This window comes from Tamandua tetradactyla, chromosome 4 (assembly GCF_023851605.1).
Source record: "Tamandua tetradactyla isolate mTamTet1 chromosome 4, mTamTet1.pri, whole genome shotgun sequence".
Lineage (NCBI taxonomy): Eukaryota > Metazoa > Chordata > Mammalia > Pilosa > Myrmecophagidae > Tamandua > Tamandua tetradactyla.
The window spans coordinates 41,462,837-41,489,407 of record NC_135330.1 but is presented as its reverse complement, the minus strand read 5'-3'; the positions used below and the strand labels follow the sequence as shown (position 1 = coordinate 41,489,407).

The window sequence follows — 26,571 nt, the reverse complement described above, 5'->3', positions numbered from 1 at the left end:
TACAACAATTTAGAGGAAATGGACGGGTTCCTGGAAAGACATGAACAACCAACTTTGACTCAAGAAGAAATAGATGACCTCAGCAAACCAATCACAAGTAAAGAAATTGAATTAGTCATTCAAAAGCTTCCTAAAAAGAAAAGTCCAGGACCAGATGGCTTCACATGTGAATTCTACCAAACGTTCCAGAAAGAATTAGTACCAATTATCTTCAAACTCTTCAAAAAAATCGAAGTGGAGGGAAAACTACCTAATTCATTCTATGAAGCCAACATCACCCTCATACCAAAACCAGGCAAAGATATTACAAAAAAAGAAAACTACAGACCAATCTCTCTAATGAATACAGATGCAAAAATCCTCAATAAAATTCTAGCAAATCGTATCCAACAACACATTAAAAGAATTATTCATCATGACCAAGTAGGATTCATCCCAGGTATGCAAGGATGGTTCAACATAAGAAAATCAATTAATGTAATACACCATATCAACAAATCAAAGCAGAAAAATCACATGATCATCTCAATTGATGCAGAGAAGGCATTTGACAAGATTCAACATCATTTCCTGTTGAAAACACTTCAAAAGATAGGAATACAAGGGAACTTCCTTAAAATGATAGAGGGAATATATGAAAAACCCACAGCTAATATCATCCTCAATGGGGAAAAATTGAAAACTTTCCCCCTAAGATCAGGAACAAGACAAGGATGTCCACTATCACCACTATTATTCAACATTGTGTTGGAGGTTCTAGCCAGAGCAATTAGACAAGAAAAAGAAATACAAGGCATCAAAATTGGAAAGGAAGAAGTAAAACTATCACTGTTTGCAGACGATATGATACTATACGTCGAAAACCCGGAAAAATCCACAACAAAACTACTAGAGCTAATAAATGAGTACAGCAAAGTAGCAGGTTACAAGATCAACATTCAAAAATCTGTAGCATTTCTATACACTAGCAATGAACAAGCTGAGGGGGAAATCAAGAAACGAATCCCATTTACAATTGCAACTAAAAGAATAAAATACCTAGGAATAAATTTAACTAAAGAGACAAAAAACCTATATAAAGAAAACTACAAAAAACTGCTAAAAGAAATCACAGAAGACCTAAATAGATGGAAGGGCATACCGTGTTCATGGATTGGAAGACTAAATATAGTTAAGATGTCAATCCTACCTAAATTGATTTACAGATTCAATGCAATACCAATCAAAATCCCAACAACTTATTTTTCAGAAATAGAAAAACCAATAAGCAAATTTATCTGGAAGGGCAGGGTGCCCCGAATTGCTAAAAACATCTTGAGGAAAAAAAACGAAGCTGGAGGTCTCGCGCTGCCTGACTTTAAGGCATATTATGAAGCCACAGTGGTCAAAACAGCATGGTATTGGCATAAAGATAGATATATCGACCAATGGAATCAAATAGAGTGCTCAGATATAGACCCTCTCATCTATGGACATTTGATCTTTGATAAGGCAGTCAAGCCAACTCACCTGGGACAGAGCAGTCTCTTCAATAAATGGTGCCTAGAGAACTGGATATCCATATGCAAAAGAATGAAAGAAGACCCATCTCTCACACCCTATACAAAAGTTAACTCAAAATGGATCAAAGATCTAAACATTAGGTCTAAGACCATAAAACAGTTAGAGGAAAATGTTGGGAGATATCTTATGGATCTTACAACTGGAGGCGGTTTTATGGACCTTAAACCTAAAGCAAGAGCACTGAAGAAGGAAATAAATAAATGGGAACTCCTCAAAATTAAACACTTTTGTGCATCAAAGAACTTCATCAAGAAAGTAGAAAGACAGCCTACACAATGGGAGACAATATTTGGAAATGATATATCAGATAAAGGTCTAGTATCCAGAATTTATAAAGAGATTGTTCATCTCAACAACAAAAAGACAGCCAACCCAATTACAAAATGGGAAAAAGACTTGAACAGACACCTCTCAGAAGAGGAAATACGGATGGCCAAGAGGCACATGAAGAGATGCTCAATGTCCCTGGCCATTAGAGAAATGCAAATCAAAACCACAATGAGATATCATCTCACACCCACCAGAATGGCCATTATCAACAAAACAGAAAATGACAAGTGCTGGAGAGGATGCGGAGAAAGAGGCACACTTATCCACTGTTGGTGGGAATGTCAAAGGGTGCAACCACTGTGGAAGGCAGTTTGGCGGTTCCTCAAAAAGCTGAATATAGAATTGCCATACGACCCAGCAATACCATTGCTAGGTATCTACTCAAAGGACTTAAGGGCAAAGACACAAACGGACATTTGCACACCAATGTTTATAGCAGCATTATTTACAATTGCAAAGAGATGGAAACAGCCAAAATCTCCATCAACAGAAGAGTGGCTAAACAAACTGTGGTATATACATACGATGGAATATTATGCAGCTTTAAGACAAGATAAACTTATGAACCATGTAATAGCATGGATGGACCTAGAGAATATTATGCTGAGTGAATCCAGCCAAAAACTAAAGGACAAATACTGTATGGTCCCACTGATGTGAACGGACATTCGAGAATAAACTTGAAATATGTCATTGGTAACAGAGTTCAGCAGGAGTTAGAAACAGGGTAAGACAATGGGTAATTGAAGCTGAAGGGATACAGACTGTGCAACAGGACTAGATACAAAAACTCAAAAATGGACAGCACAATAATACCTAAGTGTAAAGTAATCATGTTAAAACACTGAATGAAGCTGCATCTGAGCTATAGGTTTTTGTTTTGTTTTGTTTTGTTTTGTTTTGATTTTACTATTATTACTTTTATTTTTTCTCTATATTAACATTCTATATCTTTTTCGGTTATGTTGCTAGTTCTTCTAAACCAATGCAAATGTACTAAGAAATGATGATCATGCATCTATGTGATGATGTTAAGAATTAATGATTGCATGTGTAGAATGGTATGATCTCTAAATGTTGGGTTAATTTTCTTTTTTCCGTTAATTAAAAAAAAAAAAAAAGAGAAGGGATAATTGGAGATGAAGGGATACAGACTGTACAACGGGACTGGATATAAAAACTCAGAAATGGACAGCACAATACTACCCAATTGTAATGCAATTATGTTAAAACACTGAATGAAGCTGCATGTGAGGTATAGGTTTTTTGTTTTTGTTTTTTTTGTTTTTTTTTCTTTCTATTATTGTTTTAATTCTTATTCTGTTGTCTTTTTATTTCTTTTTCTAAATCGATGCAAATGTACTAAGAAATGATGAATATGCAACTATGTAATGTTATTAAGAATTACTGATTGTACATGTAGATTGGAATGATTTCTAATTGTTTTGTTAATTCTTTTTTTAATTAATAAAAAAAAAGTTATTTCTCTTTTCTGAGATCTCAGTTTTCTCATCTGTAAAATGAGGGTGCTACCTGTCTTCAGCGTTGCTGTGAAAAGTAAATAAAACAATATATATAAGCTGCCCAATCCATACTGGGCATCCATAAATGTTATTTCCCTGTCCTTCTGCACCATTTTCCCCCTTCTCCTTTGCATTTAGAAGGGGGCCTTCTCATGGACAGAGGGAAAAATCCTTTCTTCTTTACATTTTTGATTGACTTATTAAACTAGGTTCTAAACAAGTTTAATCATGGAGGGTACATAGGGTCAGATAGAGAATTTGTTTTTCAGTTTTTGTTTTTTTAATAATGTTCTCTAAATGCTATCGGAAGTATACAATTGATTTAATTCCCTTAAACCTTTTTATTTCTTCATTTCATGATTATAAAATGAGGATGGTAAAAGCCCTGCCTGCCCCTTCAGAGTATTTGGGGGATTGAATCAGTCACTTGGGCATCCTACTTGCAATATCCCATTTCAAGGCAGTGCATGAGCAGTATTTCCTCTTTTTTTCTTTCACAATATGCCAGTTTGAAAGTACTATGTACTCTAGAAAACCCATGTTTTAATCCTGATCCAATCTTGTGGGGCAGCCATTTCTTTAATCCTGATTCAATACTGTAGGTTGGAAACTTTTGATTAGATGATCTTCACAGAGATGTGACAAGCCCAATTGTAGGTGTGACCTTTTGATTAGATGGAGATGTGACTCAACCCATTCCAGGTGGGTCTTGATAGGTTTACTAGAGTCTTTTCAAGGGGAAGCATTTGGAGAAACCTCAGAAATGACAGCCAACAGACAGAGAGAGAGCTGACACAGATGCTAACACTTGGAGAACAGAGACACGGATGTTTGGGCATGCTTGGAGCTCAGCAGGTGTCGCCATGAGATGTTAAACAAGCCAAAACTTGAGAAAGCTGAGGGAAACCAAGAGATCAAAGCCAGCCCCGGGGAAATAAAGTGAGAAACCGCCACAGGAACAGAGGTTGAAAGCAGCAGAGCCCAGGAGCAAGGGACCAGCAGATGCCAGCCACGCGGTGGAAGGGTTCCTGACCCATCAGCCTTCCTTGAATTAAGGTTTCTTTTCCTGGATGCCTTAGTTTGGACAATTTTATAGGCTTAGAACTGTGAACCTGTAACTTAATAAATTCCTCTTTTTAAAAATCATCCTGTACTGGTATATAGCATTCTGGCAGCTTGCAAAAAACACACAACCTAATGATGACCTGCTCTGATTATTCCCAAAGTAGGAGCTGAGAGAGTAGGAAAAATGAGAAGCATCTAGCATACTTTTCTGGGGTTGGGAACTGTCTTTACCATTACTTAAATACATCTAATAGATTAAGCTTTGTGAGTACCTTGACAAGTTCTTCCATCTGCTGCTATGGTTAGGCCTTTTGGGCAGGAGCAATAGTAGGTTCCCATGGCATTGTGGCAGCTGTGGGAGCAGGGATTCCAGACTGCACATTCATTTTCATCTGAACAAAGAAACAAGAAGGCCCAGTCAGCATGTAAAATCCTTATTTTCTAGGAGTTATTAAAATCAGTGATGACAGTTGCTTACAGAGGCCAAGGAATTGAACCATGTACAAAAGAAAATACTCTAAAGCATCATAAAAATGGAGACACTAAATAAAAATTAATTTGGGGTCCTTGGGTTATTACTGATAGTGAACAGATGTTTAGATTATATTCTAAAACAATGATAACTAATTTACACACACACACACACACACGCACATATACCCATACAAAATGCTGTAATCTAAATGCTTTACCTGCTTTAACACATTCCTCATAATGCTCCCAGGAGGAAGGTATTTTTATTACTATCCTCATTTTGCAAAGATAAAACTGAAGAATAAAGAAGCCAAGTGATTTTCCCAAGGCTAGAGTTCCTCAAGCCATTTACTTAGCTGTTTGCCTTATCTTTGACTCTTCTGTCCTGGCACTTGGGTGGGACAAGGCTGGTTTAGTCATTAGTCCTAGAGCCACCATACTGCCCTATCTTGTGGTTGAGCAATTCTAGAGTTAGGTGTTTTAGGGTTGGATTATTCTTGTCTCATGCCCTTGGCAATCAAGCAGGCAAACCAAATCTAGCATTGTTTCTGTTCTCACTCCATATCTGTACGTTGTCACCATCCCTGACAGAGTTGATCATGGCCAAATGCCACCAAAAGTACAAGCTTTGTCATCTAACTTCAGTTCATACCTAACTCTGCCACCTGGCAACTGATCTTAGACAACTTACTTACTTTCTCTACATGTCAATTTCCTCACCTGTAAAATGAAAAACATATAGGACTGTTGTGGAGATTGGATACCTAAAAAAATGACAGTAGGCACCTGCTAAATGGTATCTATTGCCGACATTTTAATAAAAATAAAAACATTATTCTTGTACTTACCAGTGCAGAAGGGTCCAACTGAGTCTAAAATGAACCCAGAGGGACACTGGTTACTGTGATCTCCTGCACAGAGAGAGAAGCAAAGTTCACTGGTTTATTCGAATGTTAGCATCTTGTTTCTCTTCAGTACAATCTTCACTGGGAAGATATGCCAAAGGTGGAATGCATGATGCAACAAATGCAATAGGTAAAAACAAGCAGAAATGGAAAAATTTTCCTGCTTTTCAACCGAGAACTAAATGAATCATAGTCCAGAGATTGTTGGCAAGGTGCCATTGGAAACAGATTTTCCGTTTAAGTTGTTTACATCAATCAAAAGAAAATTAAATTAAATTATCCTGTGGTAATTAAAAAGGATCCAAGATCAATGTGTATGCCAGGCATAAACAAAGGCAAAGTCCTGTTCCTCCAGCCTTGACTCCCCTGCTTTGTTCTAGAAGGAGAAACACTATTTTCAAGTATTTATGTCAGTGAAAAACTGAAACTCCGTGAAGAAGCCCCTCCCTTTGTGGATTTCCATCAGATGCAATGTCGAGTACCTGGATCAAAGTCCTCTAAGGTGTTACCAAATGTTTGTCCCTTCCATTCAGTCCAAGCAAAGGATAACTGGTGTATTGTGATAGAACGGATTTGAGATAGAAGTCAGAAAAACATGCTCGTAAGAAGTTACAGGTCAGAGAGGTCAGGAATCTCCTTAAAGGTCATGTAACTGTCTTGACTGGTTTAAGCAGTTTAGAAAATCTTTTTCAAACATCACTGACCTGTACAAATTTACATAAAACTCATCTTTCAAGTTACAGAGTAGTGTATGTCTCACACAACTTTAGGGCAATTGTCAAATTCCCACAGCTGGTTAAGTGGCCAACTTATTATCTTGCATCACAAACCTAAAAACAAAATTAAGATCACCAAACAACGTTTATCAGGTGGCATTTTGGGTCATCAAAGCTCAGCTTTTATGGGTCAAGTGTAAATATGCACATTCTAGTGATTATAAAATATGTCCACAATGTCTTTGATTTGCCTCCCTTTAAAAAGAGAAGTCCAATTCCTCTTTTCTTGATTGCAGCAGTACTTAGTAACTAGCTTGTGATGAGTATGTGAAAAAGTGGACGAGTGTCACTTTCAAAAGGGCTTTTTTATTTTTAAAGGCATTACAGCATCTACCCTCCTTGTTCACTCTTCTGTCACTCACTCTGGTAGAAGCCAGCTGCTGGGTTGTGAGGACTCTTAAGCAGTTAGTTCTACGGAGGAACTGAGGTGTCCTGGCAACATCCAGCACTAATTTGCCAGCTGAATGAATGAGTCAACTTGGAAGCTCATCTTTCAACCCCAGTCCAGCCTTCAGATGCATTCAGTCCCAGCAGACAGCATGACTGTAACTTTACAAGAGACCCTGAATCAGAACCACCCAGCTAAGCCATAACTTGGATTCCTACCCACAGAGATTGTGTGAGATAATAAATGTTTATATTTTTAGAGGTAATCATGAATACAATACATTTCTCTTGGGGGAAATTTTACTTCACTCATCTTATCTCTTAGAAATTATCTTAGGTTTTCTTTCAATTTCAAATGCACAAACCAAGGTTTATTTTATTTATTTTAGGTACTCTTATTAGAGGGAGTCTGGATATTAGTTTTTTAGATTTGCTTTGCTTTGGAGATTCTCTGATTATAATATTGTTTCAGCCATGCTAAGGACATAAAACTTTTTTTTCAAACACTGCTTTACACATTTATACATTTTGAAGATAAAAGAAACACTACTCAATTGAAAATGTTTCCTTGAGTAGAAAGCTAGGGCACTATTTGCTATTTCTAGGCAACCAAATGCCCAAAAAACTTGAACACAAAGCAGAAGTATACCGGAGCATAAAAATGACTTCTAGAGTATTCATGCGTCTTCCTGCACATGTAAGGCTGTGGGGATAGGCTGGGTGGAACAGAACACCTAGACATACTGCCAAACGATTACTGAGTGATTATCGTGAGCTTCATGTGCTTTATCTCATTTAAACTTCACAACTCCATTACTACCACTTTTCGGATGAGGAATTTGAGTCTGAGGTTACATAAGCTGTCCAAAGTCAAATAGCAAATAAGTGCTGGAGCAAGGATTTGATTCAAATCTGTTTCACTTTCAATCACTGGATTCAATATAAATCAGATGGTGATTATCATTTGTTTCATTTTTCATTTATCCATACATCGTTTAATTTAGCCAGTATAATGTGTGGGCCTCTGTATTGGGGAAAAATATGAACATAACTTATTATTTGACAATATTTTTAGATTTCTGGTACTAAAAGGGAGAGATATTTTTCATAGATGGCATTTGGGAAACTTGGGGGGAGATAAACTGTAGTTGTCAGGATGATAGGGGGGACTATTAAAATTAAGCGAGCGGGGGAGACCCTGATGCAGGTTTATAACGCTACAATGTGTGGGGATAGTCTTGTAACATGAAGAGTTGACCCTTGACCTGCAAGAGTTTCATGGAAGTGAGATAGATGTTTGTAATTCTCTAAAGCTAGCACCTGTCTTCCATATATTAAGCATTTTTTACATGATTTAAATACACAATGAATTTTCCAGGAATGCAACTGTCATCTATATGGATGGCTGATTTGTGCTTTGTTTATTCAGAACTTTACAAGATTGCTCAGTATTTAAAAAAACAAATCACATCAGGATTCTATATATAGGTTTAGAAATTGGACTACTTCTCTGTGCCTTTTGGTGTACTGATATCCAAGGATTTCATATTGAAATACAAAATATTATATATTACAAAACAGTTTTATACTATAAAGTATGGTATTTTGAATTATATTAACTATGATTTCATTCTAATATAGTTGTGGAGGCAATATCAGATATTTATAAATCTGTTTATGTTATAGTAATATATGATCACTGTAAAATCTTTGAAATGTATAAAATAAAATTTTCTGGAAGCCTGCCACTTGGAACAAACCACTGCCGACATTTTGATGATTTTCTTTCCATTCATTTTTTTTTTTTTTTTTTTTTTTAGGTATATGGTCTGGGAATCGAACCCAGGACTCCTGCATGGAAGGTGAGCATTCTACCACTGAACAACCCATGCACCTTTTTCATTTTTATAAAATCTGCTTTTAAAAGGTAAGTTATGCTCTTACATTATAGCTTAACAATGGCCAAACTTTACAGATCATAAAAAATCACTTGGGGAGCTTGTTAAAAATTAGATGTTTTGGTAGGAATTGGCAATGATGAAGCTTGGAGATCTATATTTTTAACCAGGGTAGAGGTTTCTATATAATCATTCAATAGTGGGCATCCCTCATTTAGATCCTATTGTATACTGCTTTTCCATTATTATCATGTCAGGAACATTCTCCTTTACTTGTTCACAATTACACTGTCATTATCTAGAACAGTGCCTGGGACATGGTAGCCACCTAACAACTATTTGCTAAAAGAATTAAATCATTAAAAGTTATTTTAATGATTGCTTACGAGTTTATGATATAATTTACATATTTATTCACTAGTTAAAAATATTCATTAATGATTTTTCCATTATAAATAACACTGCCTGTACCTTCCTTGGACACACATCTTTGACCATTTCTGTGATTTTCTTAGATAGACTCCAGAATGAGATAATTGAAAAGACTTGAATATTTGAAGGCTACTGATACATATTGCTTTTCAGAAATGTTGAGCCTCTTTGTCGTCCCTGGCAACAGGTATGAGGGGGTTCATTTCCCTGCACCTCTCCAATCCTGAAAGGGGCGGGGGTGAGGAGCAGTTATCATGGTTTTTAATTTCTGACTATGAGAGTTGGTAAATGATACCACATTGATTCAATTTTCATTTTTTTACCTATTCACATTCATTTTTCATTATTATTTCTTCTTTTTCTGTTTATGGTCTTGATACATTTTCTACTGGGGTCTTTGCCTTTTCTAACTGATTTGTAGGAACCCTGTATATAGTATGGGTTGATCATAGCTGTCCATAATAAATTATGCAAATATTTTTCTCAGTACATTTTTCTTGACCTTCTCATTCTTATGTTTCCATTTATCCCATGAAGAATATTTTAAATTGATCTGTAGCTGATATTTATTAATCTTCACCTTTATGGTTTCTGATATCTTCTTTTGCTTAAAATTTTTAAATATTTATTAAAAAATAATATTAAAATTAATTTTAAAATATTATATATATATATATATATATATATATATATATATTTTTTTTTTTTTTTTTTTTTTTTTTTTTGCATGGGCAGGCACCAGGAATTGAACCCAGGTCTCTGGCATGGCAGGTGAGAACTCTGTCTGCTGAGCCACCGTGGCCCAACCATTTATCATCATATTTTAAAAATAGGTACATTTATATCATTATGCCAAAACTAAATGTCAATGGGCAGGGGCCATGGGAAAGGGGTATGGATTCTTTGTGGAAGAAAAGGAAATGTCTTTAGATACAGTATGGTGGCGAAGGCATGTCTATACACTTAGGTTGGATTGTATGATGTGTGAATAAAACTGTTTAAAAATGAAAAGTACACACATTTGAATATAAAGGCTCAAATTTTAAAATGAAATTGATTTATAGTTGTGAGTCATTTTGTCTTGACCAGTAGTTTCCAAAAGATAACAGGCAGATCAGCTGCATTAGAATCAGCTGGGGGTCATATTAAACTACAGATTCTCAGGTCCTACCTACATTTGCTAGACCAAAATCTCTGGGCTTGGAAATCTTAACTGTCATCAAGCTTTCTAGATGGTTAAAATGCACTGTAATCATAACTCTAAACTAGACTCAACACAATGGAAGAGAGAAAACTTACTGGTTAAGCTACCAAGAGTGCAAGTTTGCCCCCTGGTGGTCACTTAAAAACAACTACAGGTACACAGTTCTTGAAATTTTCAAGAAACAAAGTCAACAACAAATGGACACGTATATCAGATACAATTCATAGACTTATTGGTTGCAAGGGTAGCAAGGGGCTGTTAATATCCTACAGTGCATTTCCCTATATTGTGAGACACAAGCCCCCTAACAACATCCTTACAGATGTCACGAAGACCTTCAAGCATTTTCAGGCTTGCCGGATTTATATGATAGGGTAGAAAATACAAGTGATTTTTCAAAAATCATTTTAATTCTGTATTCCCAGATGATATAAATTCATTTTCCACCAATATCTTGTAGGCAGTTATCTTTTTAAAGAGGGTAGAGGACTTGAAAAAGTAGAGCTGGAGATTAGATTTTAAAACTGGGCATAATTGTTAAAGAGAAAACATAATTCTTAAATCCAGTGACTTATCTTTTAATGCAAGTGAACTGAATATGACAATAGTAGAAGGAGGTAGAATAGGAGAATGAGGTGGTAGCAATGAGGCTTCAAGAACCTCTCATCACCTCAAAAAATGTGAACACCTATTCCCAAATTACTATGGTCTCAGATGTGATAAAGCAGTTCTGACAGATGCTGAAGAAGAAAACAGTTCTGTGCACAACTGATGAAAGCAAGAGTAAATAGTGAAAATGAACTTTCATTTATCTGCTGAGCATGATAAAAGAAAATGGTGCCGTTTATAATTTTCTTGGGTCTGTTTTGAGAAAACCAGCCCATGCCTAAACAACAAGGTCAAAGTGAATCATTTTAAGTTTACTCATGGGATCCTAAAGTACTGGGGCAAAGGCATGCAACCATTTAGTGCCTGTAACATAACTATATGCAAGGGTCTCCAAGCACCAAAGCCCCACAAAATACGGAATGCAAATTGCTGTGGTGCCTTTTATGACTGAAAAGGAAAATTTAGGGGACATACACATCAAAGAACCCCCAGCATAGGGGAATGCTGAGATCAATGGCTGCAGAAATATGCTTGGAAAATAGAAAACAGTTCAAAATGATAATTTCCAGGAACAAGAAATGATAGCTGGAATCCTGATTAATGCTGCACAACTTGTAAAAGCATCTTTTAAAATATGAAATATTTTTTGACTAGTTTAGGTTAAAAGTAACCCTTACAATATGTTTCTGGAATGTTTAAAAGTCCTTGACAAATATAAAACCTCAGAATCATAACAAATGGACTTTATTTCCTGAAGACATATTGTTCTAGCAGATTATATATTTACCCTTTTCTGCACAAACAGAATAGAACAATAACAACATCACTATAGTGTATGAAGAGGAACTTTAGTAAATTAAATGTAGCAGGACTCCAATTAGATTGGCTCATATCACAAGGTTTTACCTACCATGGAACACGGACAACGTGCATCAAAACCCCTGATACCATCACGTTAGGCCTGGGTGTTAACGCCTTTATTTTGAATGGCATCGATGCACTTCTTTTTTTTACCCTTTAGACTGATATTACGGCATAAAGAGATGGATTTTCTTGTAACCAAGTTACCTTTGGAAATTGAAGCATGGATTTTAAAATCTAAAGTCTCTTTTAGCTGGTTGTAGTCAGATTCCACGGAGGACGCATGAAGTGTTTCTACCAAGAAAGGCATTTTTCCTCGGGTCTGATCATAGAAAACAGTGTGGTTCCATGCGTATGGGATGCTGGTGCCATCGATGGTGAAGAGCCTGGTTGAGTAGGCGTGCAGCTGCCCGGGCCCTGTCTGAATGTAGTCCTCTGTGTAATCCTAAACAGGACAGTACGGATTTGAATACCAGCAAGGCTCATACTATTTTGTTGTTGTTGTGGAGGATACTATGAAAATGCCCAATGAGAAGAAAAGACTTCAGGTGCTAAAATTCCATCATGTCAAATAAATTGTGATTATATAGTCATGTTCAGGAAATAACTTGAAGTTTGAACATTTTTATGATATTTATATTAGTTTCATAATTTTACTACTATAAACAGTTCTATAAGGGACTTGAGGTAACATGACAAGAGGAATGAAAAGATGTGAAAGGGCCATTATTATTTTTCTTTCATTTTGGAAATACTATGGTATACAGAAAGTTTTGTATATGAGTTATGATTTTCTATGTCTGTAGAAAATTAAACTCATGGCTTTAATCAATATAGGAACGATCTGGTTCTGATGAGCAGGTAATACAACCAACTAGATAGAGTGTTTGTAAAGCCTTGTCCCTGAAGATTTTTAAACAAAGACCAGCTATCCATTTCTACCTTTAGTGGTTTAGACATCTACTCTCTAAAGTCTTTAAGGAAATCTACACAAAAGTTCCCTGGGAACTTTCTATGATTCCTTGACTCATTCTCTTACCATAACTTCAATAAACAGTGAAGGCAAGTTATCCTGTTATCTTACCTTTACAGTGACATCGACAGGTGATTGAAGCTGCAGGATATGGCCGCTCACAACGATATCCAGCAGCAAAGTGCCATCAGAATCTAAGCCCCGGGCTATGTGAGTCATTCGCAAGATTTCTCCTGGAAAATTTTAATGCATTCATTTTAATAGCAATAGAAATATGGTTTGTGTAGGCACAGAGCAGATTTACCTTACCTACCACTTCAGCTATGTTATTTTAATTCAAACTTGAATAAACATAGACAATGAGTATATTAAATTAGAACTTAGCTCCCAAAGTCATTACCTATTGCACTCATTTCTTCTAAAATTTATTTTCATTTGACAAAAATGTAGCATGTGAATTTGTGAAGGATTCCACATTTTACACTCACAGCAACAGCATGGCAGTTTTACAAAAACTCTACAAGTTTGGCCAGAGGGTTTTGTTCTCTCTCCTCCTTTAAACAGTGGTAAAAGGGCATCTTAGTAAGTGGGTGGCCATGAAAAGATCCCACTTGTCTTCTGGGCTGATTAAATGCTGATTAAAGATATACCCTCCTTCAGTCCTTCTTTAAGGATCGTCGCACTGAGGCTGAAATCCCTCGAATAGACTTGAAATGAAGGTCTGTAACAACCTTAATGCACACACAGTAAGAGCCAAGAATGGCTAATACATATTTATTAAGACTAAGAGCAAAAGCAAAAATCCTTTCCATTTGTTTTATTTTCATCTTTCTGATAAAGAATCTCTGTAAGGGTGTCATAACTGAATCTTGGGATAACAGACGAAAGTCTTTGATTAACAATAACAATGGCATTTTCCTGCTCTGCTTTTGCCTTTAAAGCCTTCTCTAAGGATTAAAAGACAAAAGATACAGAAAAGAGAAAAAAGCTTTATTTATCATTATACTGCTTGAAAACACATGGCCTCATACACCCCGAGCATTATAAGTTTATAGGAAAATATTACACTGCTTCTATATCATTGATGATAAGATTGGATCGAAAACTGAAATTATTCCCTCCAGAATCTATGACATATTTTTCTTAACCACCAACACTTAAGGTAGTCATATTTTTATACAAACAGAATATTAAGTTAAACTGACACCAACCAGTTGCAAATTCCACTTGGGTTTCTCTCTTGAAGACTGCATTGGTGAGGGTAAAACCATTAACTGCTTCTCCTATTTCCTTTGCTGTTGTCCAGTAAATAGGATTTAGAATAGAAGCTATTTTTCTCATTGCTGGGCCTAAGGAAAAAAAGGAAACATAAAGCAACAAGGCAAAATAGTTACAGTCCACTCCTATTGTTTTTATAGCATGTTATTCACCAGGATTAATCTTGAATCACAGCAAAACAAATATCAATTGTAAGAGCTTACCATTGGGATAGCTACTGATTATTTAGTAGTTACATCCTCTCCGAAACTTTAAGTGAAAATGAGATGAAAAAGAATGGATAAGTTGAAAAAAAAAAAGAGGCTTATCAAAGAACTATTATAAGCAGAGACTTACCAAGGCTGCGAGGTATGTTGGTAATTTTGGCATGTATTATTTTAGTATCAGAGTTAGGGCTGTCTGTTACTGTAGCATTAAGGAAAGCAATTCCAAGTTCAACATCATTAATATTTCCAATAACACTTCCTCTGGCTCTCTGTGGTCCACCTATTGGAATAAAAAACATTCCTGGATAAGGCAACAATTCCTTCAACATTACATGGATGAAAAGGCCTGTGGTCAGAGACACTACAAATCTTTTCTCAAACATCAAAAAAGAACATATGACGTCTGATTTAAGGGTGTAATAAATCAGCTTTCAAAACATTCTACTTTTATGTAACACCCATCATTCCACATAAATCTAGGATCCTTCCAATCTATGTATATCATAGTATTATTTCACAATCCAAAGAATACAATCAGCATCCAATGCCTAAGCCAAAATAAAGAATGTGTCTGTGGATGGTGCTGAAATGATGATGGTGGTGGTGAGAGCTTACTGAGCATGGCTTGTACTATGGTAAGCACTACCATCAGTCGTCCTGTAAGGCAGCTTTAACCACAGTTTGTAGAACAGGAAACTGAAGTTCAAAGAAATGACTTCCCATTATTACATAGCTAATAAGTGGTTGAGTGAGGATCTGAGCACAGGTTTGCCTGGCATCAACACCCAAGGTCTTTGATCTATTGCCTCCCTCATGAGGACACAGAGGGAAAGGGGGGGATCACCAGCAAAACCAGCCCCAACCTTATAACAGGTCACCTCCACATCAATATTAATATCTATGGGACAGCGTTCAATCTTGGGTTTATAAATAAGGATTTTCATTCCAGTAGATGGTGGGCTTATCTAATCCTTCACTGTAAAGCAATTATATATATATATATGATAACAGTATCTGAAATATAATTATTTTAAATGTATCCAATTACAAGGCTTAAATAATGAATATTTATTAATTTCACCATCAGCTTTTTCCTTATGTATACATATATACATATATATATATATGTATAACTTTGAGAAAATTTTGAGGATATTGAATTTTCAACAGTACAATTATGGTGAAAGGCAATATAAAATTTAAAAAGTATTTCAACAATATTTTAATGTCCTCTTCCACTGTTCAAACAAAGGTGTTGGTTTCTAACACAGAATAAATAGCTACTGAACTTTTAAAAATGAATTGTATGCTTTTATAAGAGAGGGAAACATAAGGAAAAAGCTGATGGTGAAATTAATAAATATTCATTATTTAAGCCTTGTAATTGGATACATTTAAAAATAATCATGTTTCAGATACTGTTATCATGCATTATATAATGGGAAAAATCTGAGTATGGTATCTTATCATTTTAATTTGCACCTACTTTGATTATTAGTGAGAGAAAACATGTTTTCATGTTGATTCAGCCTTCATATACCAGGTTACAATAATTTTTTTCTCAAGCATCGAGGATACAATAGGAAAGGAAAAAAGGACATAAGGACTGCCTTCATAGAACTTTTATTCTTACAGGGGATAAAGACATTCATCGAAATTCTACAAATAAATGTAAAGTTCAAATGTGACAATGTACAAGGTATCTGCTACTCAGGGAGGTCTAAGAAGGATGTAAAAATAGAGTAGGATATCTGAAAGAAATTTAAGCCTTAACTAACCCAGGGAAGGGGTGGGGAAGGGCTTTCCAAGTAGAAGTACCAGGTGTCACCCTTTTGGGCGGGGAAGGGGCATTACTTGCCACATCTGAGAAACCAAAAAGGTAGAGAGGTTAAAGAGTGATGGGGTTCATGGTGCAGGATTATGCAGGAAAGTAGACAACACAGCCTGTCAGGCCCTGGTAGACCATTATGATCCTTACCCTTGGTCCTAAGCAAGGGGAAAGCTGAGTAGAAGGACCACGAATGAACTCACTAGTTTTCTGTGCATCACTGACATCTCAACCTCCCGTTTTGACTCTGGTCTCACAAAGGAATATCTCTTGTGTCCCATTGCTCAAAAGAAGTCTCCTAGCTATGACTCTCTCGCTAGGATTCTAGAAACTTTCTGCCAGACTCCCGTAACCCAAATTTATGCCTACTTGGATTTTTGCTTATTTGGATTTTCTGCTGGCTGCCACTGGAACCCCAGCAACACTAGATGTTGAGCTTCAAAATGCCTCAGCTGAAAGGCGAGCTATCCCTCGGCCTATTTAGCAAAGCTTCAAACCCCTCAGAAATCAGTTGATAGATCGAGCAGTTGACTGGTAGATACCCTTTTAGATTGTCTGAATTCCGTAACTCTTTTAAGGTAATCTTCTTCTCTCAGTCTGTCAAAAAGGTCCTGTACTTTTCAGGGACATTTTATTTCTAAAGCAACCTTAAGGCTCTGTTAAGTCTGTTGCCGTCCTGACACTTCAACAACGTGAAACTGCTGTTGTTCATTTCCTTACAGTCCTTAGAAGTCTAGCCCCTAAAATAAGTACCCTTTGGATTATCCACCATTTCTTGGGATTATAGCTAACTCTTTGGAAGCTCCATGAGTTCTAAAATTCCAAATTTGTTCCTTCCGAATTTTTCCATCATATACAACATAAAGCCATATTGCATGACTTGAGGATTATGGTGCTTGAACTTTTCCTGTTCTTTTTCCTCAAACTAAAGTGGTTCTCCTCAAACCCTGCTTTTATTTTTCACATGCATGTTCTCCTGTCCGTTAATGGACAGTCTGCAGCTCTGTACTTCTGTTACATATCCAGTCTCCATCCTGGTTTCACTTTATCCTAGAGTCTCAGCTTGGCTTTCCCCACACTGCCTTATCATTTTACTCCTGAATCTCAGGACTTCCACTCATGGCTGTGCAGACTATACCTTTTGAACAAGGGAGACTGAAAATGAGAAAGCAAAAACTAAAACTCAGACATGAGCCTTGTGTAGAGCGGCAAAAAACAGGGGGAAAAAACACATTGTTTTTTCTTCCTCCAAGTGTTGGCACCATGATGTAGTTTGTGTGCTCAGAGTGGCACCTTTTTCTAATTTGTCCAAATATGCTACAAATGATTCTGCCAAAGTCTAATTCAATTCCTCACCAGGACATGCTTGTATATTGCATCTGGATACTTGAGTAGCATCTCCTGGACAGGGATGACCACTTTTAGATGGCACTGGGTTGTTGCACAGCCGTTTCCGAGTCTTTTCACCTCCCCCACAAGAGGCAGAACACCTGCTCCAACTATGCCAGTTTCCCCAACTTCCATCCACTGAAGTTAGAAAACAAGAATGGAATGGTCAATATTAACACACTGGTAACAGATTGGTTTTAAAATCTACTTTTAGGGCAACTCTGCATTTTTTTTAAGACCTCAAAGCATAAGTTATTACAATGAGCACCAAATGAAATGCCATACTCATTCTACTGTCGGGAGTGGGAAAGCTCACCAGGACACATGTTGGTGTTGCATCTCTGGATCTGGGAGTCAGGCCCCCCACAAGCTCTTCCACCATTGGAGGGACGAGGGTTATCACATGTGCGGTACCGCCGCATTTGCCCTCCGTTACATGTCCGGCTGCACATTTCCCAGCCACTCCAAGGACTCCAGTTACCATGAACTACAAACACAGAATCATTTTAACAAGAAAATGATCCCTATGAATGAGAAGTGTTATAAACAATGACATTCATCCACAAGGTGTGGGAAAGTCTGTCCAGGGACTGAAAACAAATATGTATGTCTATAAATAGGCAACTTTCAAAGGCAGGAGGTTAAGCTGCTGCTTTGATTAGAAACTGTACATACATTCCAGAGATTGTGTGATTCCATTTAACATACAGCTATTGAGCCTTAAAGTATGCCAGAAGCTGGTGAGTATGAACAAAACAGGGTCTCTATCCATGATGAGCCATGGCTGTAACACTCAGAATACAATAAAACTCAGATTTCCAGATAACAAATTGCTGCTAGGGTCTAAGACTCTAGCTTGGTGACTGAATTAAGGCAATAAGATGATTGGTTGCCTCCATAATGGAGTCATCAACACCCTTAACAGTTAGCATATGAGAGCATCCTCTTCCTTGCACTCTGTAGCCAATCCTATATAAAGAAAAAGAAATAGGACACAGCTCCTGCCCATGCAAATCAATGATATCTATTTATTATACAGATATAGCAGAAACCATACAATGTTTTGATATGCTAAAGATAGGTAGAAGAACCAAGTGACAGAATAATATTGATGCAAGTATTTAAGATCCGAATGAAACTTGAAGGAAGTGTGATGGTGACTCTCCTATTTCCGACACTCACTTGGACAAGGATCATTATTGCAAGAATCGCTCTGGACATCACTCCCTTCACATTTGCTGCCTCCATCCTGGGGGGCAGGGGCAGAGCAGTCCCTTGTTCTCTGTCTGGCTCCTCCTCCGCAGGATACAGCACAGGCACTCCAGCTGGACCAAGTTGTCCACTTGCCATCAACTGGTATTGGGGGAAAACATAGGTGCTCAGATACCCCATAAACAGCCAGGATGGAACAGACTGGGAACTGATACACTCTCTACATAAGAGATAGGCGTAAAGTTATTGAAGGTTTAACCAGTATTTCTCATACCTGGACAGCGTCTTTCATTGCAAACTTGGATCTGGGTTTCTGCTCCAGCACAGTGTGACCCATCAAAGGATGGTGGTGGGTTATTGCACAGTCGTGTTCTTGACTGAGTGCCTTTCCCACAACTTTTGCTGCATGTGCCCCAAGGCTGCCAAGTGTTCCACGCTCCATGAACTATAAATACCCCAAGAGACAGTTTCAAGTCACAGAACCAGTTTTGTTAAAAAACAAATAAAATTATACGAAAAAGTTAACTCAGTAATGAGTTAAATTAGTCCAGAATCTAAAAAAAATGAAATTGGGCCAAAGGAAACATACATCGTTTTTCCCTTTCTCTTTCTGGTTATATTCGCACAGGAATTTGTACTATAGGTAAACTCAGGAAGCTTCCTAATGCCAACATACATGCTTAAAATTATCCAAAGGGGTTATTCTATTAGAATTAAATATAATCAAACTGGCATATGTAGACACAATCTGCATGTTTAAATTGTAGCAAAGTATTTGTCTGTACTTTGTACTCTGTAAGAAGTGGCAGAGATGAGGAGTGACAGATCTGTTACGGACAATGTAGATATTTCCACAATGATAATTTGAACCCCAGATTCAGCTTCATCTTTAAATATGTACTTGGCCTTTCAACAGCATGATGATTTGCACAGTTGAAACTCTTTGAAAATTTTTCTCCATTACATAATGTTCATGAATTAAAAATCCTGAATAACACATTCACCTGCTTCCTAAACAAAAGAAAACACTGACCAGAAATTTCCAAGGAATGATATTAAAGCATTCCTTTTGGTAACTAACACATTACACCATCTGACCGCAAAACTGGAACAACCTTAAGTTTCCTACCAGGTCTATGGGCTGAGAATCAACGTTATGGTTTCTCTTATGTACAAGTCAGTACCAGGTTATATTTTCATTTTAAGGGAACTTTCTAGATATGGGTTCATAAATTATTTTTTTGGTTACCATGTTTAATCAAGATATGAACCAAAATTGGGAGCCTCAAGGTCCATGTTTAAATAGTCTCTTAATACAACCTCTAATGCGCCCCTCAAATAAGTTGAAAACCAAGTAATGAAATTATCATTTGTCTGCTTTGTTTAGAAAATATGTAAAAATGTGTCTTGCATTTTCTTTGAATTAATTAATTTCTGATTGAGTTGACCAAATATCCTTGTACTTTGTAGACACAGGCAAACAGTCATCCAAATCCACTTTAGCTGACAAGAAGTTGTACTAGGAAGTATGTGATTAAACCTAAAAGGAAGGAATTAAACCTTTAAATATATGGTAGATGTTACTCAAAACTACAACTGTATTGATTTGAATACTGTTGATCAGTCCTCATAAATGTACTCTTTATAATTTCAAAAATTCTGCCTTTTAAAAATATGTTAATATGTTCTATTTTCAAAGCTGTTGGTTTATAAATGTTCAAACCTCTTACAATGTTAAGCTACATGTTACAGATGCATCTTTTATTGGAGGATTGCAATTGGGTGATATTTATTCATTTAAGTCTTGTGTAGTTTCTCCTATACATAAGCAGAAATTTTCAACTGAAGATTAAAAAAATCAATCTAGAAAACACTAATCAGAACTGTCTTTAATGGCATAAATTGTGGTTGAGAGTTAAAATGTTTCTTATATATGTATGGAACGATAAGAAAAAAGGAAGAAGGGTAGTAAAAACCAGAGAAAGCATAAAACACCATGATATCTAAATAATACAATATTAAATGACTATAGAGGAATTAGTATATGAGAAAAATGCAACATATAATGAAATGTACTTGCACTTCTGGTTACTGAAAGGCAGTAGAGCATGGCGGTTAGCAACAGGTACTGGAGCAGACGCCCTGCGTCTGAAGCACCACTCTGCTCTTGTTAATTGTGTGATCGTAGACAAACTCCTTGGCCTCTTGTGCCCAGTTCCATCATTTGTACATACAGATCATAAAGAATCTACCTTATTAGGGCTGGGTGAGGAAATAATGAGTTTATACATGCAAAGTGCTTGGAACAATGTAGGACACACAAGAGCTACACAAATATGAGCTATGAGTTATTACAGCCATTCTTCATTTAACTTTCTCAAAATGAAGACCATCTTTAAAATGTCAGAAAGACACTGTAGCAACACACACACACACATATATATATGCATATGTATTTTTTTTAGGGCAATGATTTTCAAATGGTAGCAAGATGGGTCTCTTCAGAAGACATCAATCTTTTGGAAGAATGGGAGTTTTAAAAAAAAATTCTTCTAATATATCTTATATACAGCTAATCCTTATTACTCTTGGATTTTGTATTTATGAGTGCACCTAGTTGTTAAAATTTGTTTGTAACCCAAAAATCAATGCCTGCAATGCTTATGGGTCATTCAAGGACATATGCAGAGTGGCAAAAATCTTGAGTTGGCAAATGTGCATGAGGTTGAGGTTAGACAAGGCAAGATGCTCTGCCTTTTTGTTTCAGTTCTCATACTGTAAAAAAATATCCTTTGCAAGGTATATTTAGTGTCATGTTTTTTACATTTTTGTGCTTTTTATTGGTGTTTTCACTGTTAGAAGTGCCTACAAGCATAGTACCAAAGTGCTATCTAGTGTTTCTAAGATCAAGAAGGCTATGATGTGTCTTACAGAGAAAATACACAGTAGCTGTTGGCTGTGGGCTAAATGTTAATAAATCAACAATATATATTAAATGAGGTTTCTTTAAGCAGAAACACATAAAATAAGCTATATATTGATCCTATGACAAACATGTGACCACAGGCTCAAAGGAGCCTAGCCCTGTATTTTCCCTAGGAGCAATGGTTCAGCGCTAGTGTTTGTGGCAACTTTATGGAACATAACTACCGTGAATAGTGAGAATCAACTGTACATCTCTTTCCTCTCTCTCATAATAGAAAGACAGATACACAAAACTCTGTGTTTTTAATCTCCTAGCTCTGTCTGCTGAGGGAGCCAAGATACCCAGACCTTATTTTCTAAATTCAATTCTTCTTTAAAAAGATCAAAGATTCCCTGTAGAATCTTTGAGGCAGAGAAGTACAAGATGAAATATCTATTTGTACTGAAAAGTAAGGAAGTACGCAAAGAGTCATGGGGACATGTCCAGAGAACACTGAAGCTAGCCTGAGGAGGTACCCAATAACCATACAGGGACAATTTGAGCATCACAATAATAATAATAGTAGCGGGCTATAAACCATTGAACTAAATGATATTTGAGTCCTTACTGATAGAAATCAAGAAATAAGGAAATAAGAATGAATAGAAAGGCCTTTCGTACAATAATAAATGTAGAAGCGATAGTGGGATGAGAAAATAAGTATTTTTCACAGATCACAGTAAAAACTGTTTCAGGAAAGAATGATAAATGGATGCTAAAACAACTGTGTGAAAGTTTGATGCAAAGTAAAATGTTTATCCAGTCTCAAAGCAACCCTCCAAAATGTTCATTAATTACAAAGGTCAAAATAGTAACTATAAAAGGGACAGACACCACCTTAAACAAGTGATCAGAATTAACATCATCGGTCTGGAACAAATTGCCATCACGTGCCTTCTGATATAATGCTCTGAGAGGGACACCAAATCATTTCGGTGTTATTCCTGCCAAAATGCACAACCTGAATCTAATCATGAGGAAATATCAGTAAACCCAAGTTGAAAAATATCCTACAAAATAATTGGCCTGTATACTTCAAAAATGTCAAAATTATGAAAGACAAAGAAAGACTGAGAAACTGTTCCAGACCAAAAGAGACTAAAGAGACGTGACAAATAAATGCAATGTGTAATCCTGAAATAGATCTTAGATGGTGGAAAAAAAAAAAAAGAGTCCTAAAAGATATTACTGGGACAACTGATGAAACATGAATATGGACTTTGGATTAAAAAGTAAGATTAGATAACAGTATTGTATCATAAAACTTCCTGATCTTGATAATTGTATTGTGTTGATGTTAGAGAATGTCCTTGTTTTATGGAATATACGCAATTGGTGAAGCCGGGTGAAGAGTATATATAGGTGTTATTTGTATTATTTTTGTAACTTTTCTGTAAGTCTTGCATTATATTAAAACAAGTTAGTACTAAAACAAAAATCTCTTTCTTGTCCCTCTAGCTATGTCACCTCAGTGAAATACTTAAAGTTTATTTTCTGAATCTTAGTTTTCTGATATGTACAATAGGATGCAATATGTAGCAGATAACAGTTTCTCTTGGGTCTGTCTGCATTCCCTTTTTTTTTTTTTAACCACCCAGACAGGGCATTTCTCCCAGTTGTGCTCCATCTCTTCAACTCAATTAGTTTGTTCAGTATGTGTATCAATATCTTAAAGATATTGTCTGTTTTATTTGTCATTCTAAACCTAGCACATAGAACAGTGACTTCGGTATAGACTAGGTACTCAATAAATACTTGTTGGATGAATGAATGAATGAACAGTCCTTACTGTATTCCATATGATCCCTTTGAGGCTGCCAAACAAGGAGCCCTGCCCCTCTTGTCACAAGGTAGGCAAGTAGCCCAGGCTGGCTATCAGAGTAACCTTCTTCTGGACACAGTTGAGTCCAGGATGGGCATGTGATGCGAGCAGAGCAAAACAGGTTTCTTTCTCAGGGGTTTATATGAGTGCTGAGAGCAACAGAATCTCTTCTGCTCTGAGGCGTCAGACTACATGGCTCCTGTGAGCCAGAAACTGCCAGCAGTCATTTTTTCCACCACATGGAGAGAGTTTACTGGAGAATAAAGCCAAAGAGAGGAAAGCAGAGATGAGAGATAGAAAACATGCTAGGAAAAACATTGGCCAAATCCTTGACTCTAGTTGTTTCTGAAGATTTTTCTACTGAAGTTTAAGTTTGATTTCTGTTACTTTCATCTGAAAAAGCCCTAAAATAGTTGTTTTACAAAGTCAATAACAACATTTGCATAAGGCACCTAACACAGTTCTGAGGATATGATAGGTATTTAGTGAATGGTGGCTGCTATTATTTTACCCCTCATCAGTTGGGTATTCCTGAGGAAATCCTTAACCTAACCACTCTAGGCTTCATTTTTCTCACCTGAAAATGAATGGCTGGATTAGGTGTGACCTAAATTCCCCTTTACCTCCCTAATTCTATGATTTTAGAAATACTTAATGCTTTCTTTGCATGGTTAAACATATACAACAGTTTGGAGCCTGTTATAATGTTCAATTAAATCTGTGTTTTACCTAATATTTTGAATAAGAAATTTTACTTAATGTGGGTAATGTCATATCTCCACAAGGATATCCATGAGACAGAACTAAGACCACAGGATCAATATATCCAAGGACAGAGGCTATAACGTCTTTCACAGCAAAGAAGAAAAGGTAATTGAAACCCCTTTATAGGAGTTAAACATATAAAAGTTTGCTTATCCTGATATTATTCGTGGATTCTAACCTGGGCAAGGTCTAATGTTGCACATGATCGTTTCCACAGCATTCCCTTCACAAGGCCGGCCGCCATGCTGAGCTGATGGATCGTTGCAAGTTCTGGTCCTTGTTCGATTTCCATGTCCACAGCTCCTTGTGCATTCTCCCCAAGGACTCCATTCTGACCAGCTACCATCCACTATACAAAGGCGAACAATTATAAACATCAGATATGATTCAATTGAAAGTACTAACCTTATGGCAATCCACAGTCAGGGACCAGAAATGAACATCTAATTAAGCACATCCTACCAGTTGGACAAAGAGATGTACCTGGACATGGCTTATTTTGACAGTTTTGCATTTCTGAGTCTGACCCTTGGCAAGACTTCCCACCATTGGCTGGAAGGGGGTTGTTACATAGACGACTCCTCTTCTGGATGCCTTTTCCACAGGTGGCACTGCAGGATCTCCATGGAGACCACTGGGAAAATCCACCATGAACTGCAAATAAGACATTGTACTTTGTCTTAGGTTTTTGTAAATAAAAATTTGTAGACCAGATTTCAGTGAAGATATGCATTGTATCTAGAGCTGAATCAATAATTGCTGAGAAATCTTGCTTATGAAATCTGCTCTTCTTTAAGGTAAAATTAAAATCTAAGAGTGCAAGGACTCCCAAACAGTTAACTAGAGTTGCTTCCCCGCTCCCATCCTGACTTCCTTGGACATAACTACTAAGAGTTATAGACCAAGAAGTTAATATAACGTTTACTTTTTGGATACAAAGCATTCTTTAAAGCAAAATATATTAATTTATTTCTTAGGATAAATTTGACTTAATTTTGAATAAAAATTTCAGTTTGGGATTTTGAACTATTAACTTGACATTTTTCAGCTTCAATCTGTATTGCTTTAGTCTCTTTGGCTTGTAAATTGTGATGTGCTTTTGTCCTAGCCCCATAACCTAAGATTTTGTATTGGTAGAAAAGACTTGGACTGAAATACTGAATCATTTTTATCAGTCAGGTTTTCTCAAGTGCTATTTAATATGAATGCCCTTTTGATCACACTCACCCTGGACTGTGACAGGAACTTTGACAAGGACAGAACCCATCAAATTTCGAGCAACACATTCATATTCAGAGGTATCTTCTTTCTGAGCAGCAGCAATATGAAATGAGTTGTTGGGCAATATAGTAACCCGGTCATTCCAGGGGATGGGTTGCCCTTGACGGGACCACATAATGGTTGGACGAGGCTCTCCAGTTGCCTGACAATTCAAAATGACTTTTCCACCAGCATTAATGACAATTTCCACTGGCTCAACAGTGATAACAGGAGGACCTATAGGAAGAAGCACATTTAGATTTTGTGCAGCCACATCAATATTTTACCATTATTAGAGTAAAAGTTTATTGTACATTATGTGGTAGCATTATGTTGAAAAAAACTTTTTTATAACACTATAGCTTTCCAACCACCAAAATTGCAATTGCCATTGACAGAATTTTCATAGCTCTGTCTTGGTAAATGTAAAAATCTAAAATATCAAACCAGATTAGTCTGGAGCATAAATACTACAGCCATGCTTTCCAGATACAAATCCTACCTACTTGGAGGGTTCTTGTTAGACTCAACTAGGATGATGCAAGCACAACTTAGATAGGTTACACACACATAAACAGCTATTGTTGTTGTGATTGTCTTTATATTATATGGTGAACATTCCCTTCTTTCCCTTTGATCATTTTTAAGGTAAAGAGTCATCATTCATTCATTCATTTGTTCAATAAATATGTATTGAAAACCTACTGTTTGCCAGGCATTGTGCTAGATGATGAAGTTACAGAGATAATAGATATAATATCTAGTCTCAAGGAGTGCACAGTGCATTGATAAGACAGACATGTAAATAATTATTTATCTGTGCTATAGAACAGGTAAACAACAGTA

The 26,571-nt window shown here is 36.6% G+C and overlaps 1 protein-coding gene across 4 annotated transcripts in view; it reads right to left on the bottom strand.

The window, feature by feature from the left end:
- The window catches only part of HMCN1 (hemicentin 1), a 531,301-nt gene that overhangs the window by 25,086 nt on the left and 479,644 nt on the right, over nucleotides 1-26,571 (bottom strand). For 3 of the 4 annotated variants that reach the window (XM_077157239.1, XM_077157240.1, XM_077157241.1), the window contains 13 exons: nucleotides 25,693-25,962; nucleotides 24,949-25,119; nucleotides 24,644-24,814; nucleotides 19,188-19,358; nucleotides 18,884-19,054; nucleotides 18,018-18,188; nucleotides 17,669-17,839; nucleotides 14,615-14,764; nucleotides 14,212-14,349; nucleotides 13,112-13,233; nucleotides 12,235-12,472; nucleotides 5,804-5,866; nucleotides 4,754-4,873 (listed from right to left, as the gene is read on the bottom strand). In XM_077157239.1, the coding sequence (XP_077013354.1) occupies nucleotides 4,754-4,873; nucleotides 5,804-5,866; nucleotides 12,235-12,472; nucleotides 13,112-13,233; nucleotides 14,212-14,349; nucleotides 14,615-14,764; nucleotides 17,669-17,839; nucleotides 18,018-18,188; nucleotides 18,884-19,054; nucleotides 19,188-19,358; nucleotides 24,644-24,814; nucleotides 24,949-25,119; nucleotides 25,693-25,962 (2,127 nt within the window). Of the gene's footprint in view, nucleotides 1-4,753; nucleotides 4,874-5,803; nucleotides 5,867-12,234; nucleotides 12,473-13,111; nucleotides 13,234-14,211; nucleotides 14,350-14,614; nucleotides 14,765-17,668; nucleotides 17,840-18,017; nucleotides 18,189-18,883; nucleotides 19,055-19,187; nucleotides 19,359-19,446; nucleotides 23,954-24,643; nucleotides 24,815-24,948; nucleotides 25,120-25,692; nucleotides 25,963-26,571 lie in introns of those variants that run through there. The other variant, XM_077157242.1, reaches the window with a different exon arrangement.